The following is a 963-nucleotide window of genomic DNA, read 5'->3' as shown; positions in this document are numbered from 1 at the left end:
GCCACCAGGGAGGGCCTGTTTTACCTTTTAACTGAGTCTTAGCTTTAAAATCGATTTTAAAGGCTTGCTCTCTCGAGGAGGCTAGTGACTCGGTAGCTACTGGAGACCTCTGCTGGTTTCACTTCGTCAGAGGCCTTGGTCAGATTTATCCATCTCTGATAATGTTGTTTTTTAAGTGCTTAAGTTTCCTGCAAAGGCTGAAACAAACTGAAAACAGTTTGGAAGTTGTTTAAAATCGCCATAGCTCTAACAGTGCAATCGTTTTCAGTAAATTCCATTTATTTGATTTGGATTTTTAATCTTTTTAATGAATATGTATTTTAGGCTTATGTAATAGTTGCAAATAACAGATTGTTACTAATTGCATGTTTTCTTTCTATAAATACAGAGCTTTATTTACAAGAAACATTTAAGCCCTTAGTGAATATATCTCCAGATGCAAGGTAAATTGTGGAATTTTTCTCTTTGGAAAACATTTTCATTCATTCACTCAGATTCATGTTTTGTTACCCTGGTGGGCAGGTAGCTTGATCTAGATAAGACCAGCCCCCTTAAGTCCAGATACCAAGTTCACGAATCTTGTGTGGGCCCAGAGCCTTGGTAACGGGCCCGGGTGCTGGTCGCCCCGAGCAGTTTGAAAGTCCAGACCACCTGCCGCAGAAGCAGCCTGGGCAGCCGGTGGATGCCGCAGGCTCCGCCCAGCCCTGGAGGGCAGTGCCCAGGACGCCGCCTCAGACAGCCCCGGGGCAGGCTCCACCAGGCCGGCGGGGGTGGCGCTGACGCGCTTCCACAGCCACCCCAGAGGCTCCCGAAACGCCAGAGCACAAGTGAGGAAGAGTGGGACGTTGGCCCCGAGGCCTCCGTGCGGCGGGCTGGCAGGGGCGCCCGCAGGGTGCCGGGGTGCCGTCTGGAGGGTGGCCCGCCCAGCCTGTGGCCTTCCCTGGCCGTGGCAGCGCCACCCCC

The 963-nt window shown here is 51.3% G+C and overlaps 1 protein-coding gene across 1 annotated transcript in view; it reads left to right on the top strand.

Moving 5' to 3' along the window:
* LOC101619261 (5'-AMP-activated protein kinase subunit gamma-1) overlaps window positions 1-963 on the top strand; it is a 20,266-nt gene that overhangs the window by 7,936 nt on the left and 11,367 nt on the right. The window contains exon 4 of the mRNA XM_012733867.1: window positions 351-443. Within this exon, the coding sequence (XP_012589321.1) occupies window positions 351-443 (93 nt within the window). The remainder of the gene's footprint in view (window positions 1-350; window positions 444-963) is intronic.

Source organism: Condylura cristata, unplaced genomic scaffold (assembly GCF_000260355.1).
Source record: "Condylura cristata isolate star-nosed mole 26May11 unplaced genomic scaffold, ConCri1.0 scaffold00042, whole genome shotgun sequence".
NCBI classification, from domain to species: domain Eukaryota; kingdom Metazoa; phylum Chordata; class Mammalia; order Eulipotyphla; family Talpidae; genus Condylura; species Condylura cristata.
The sequence above is the reverse complement of the archived record's forward strand: the minus strand, read 5'-3'. Positions and strand labels throughout refer to the sequence as shown.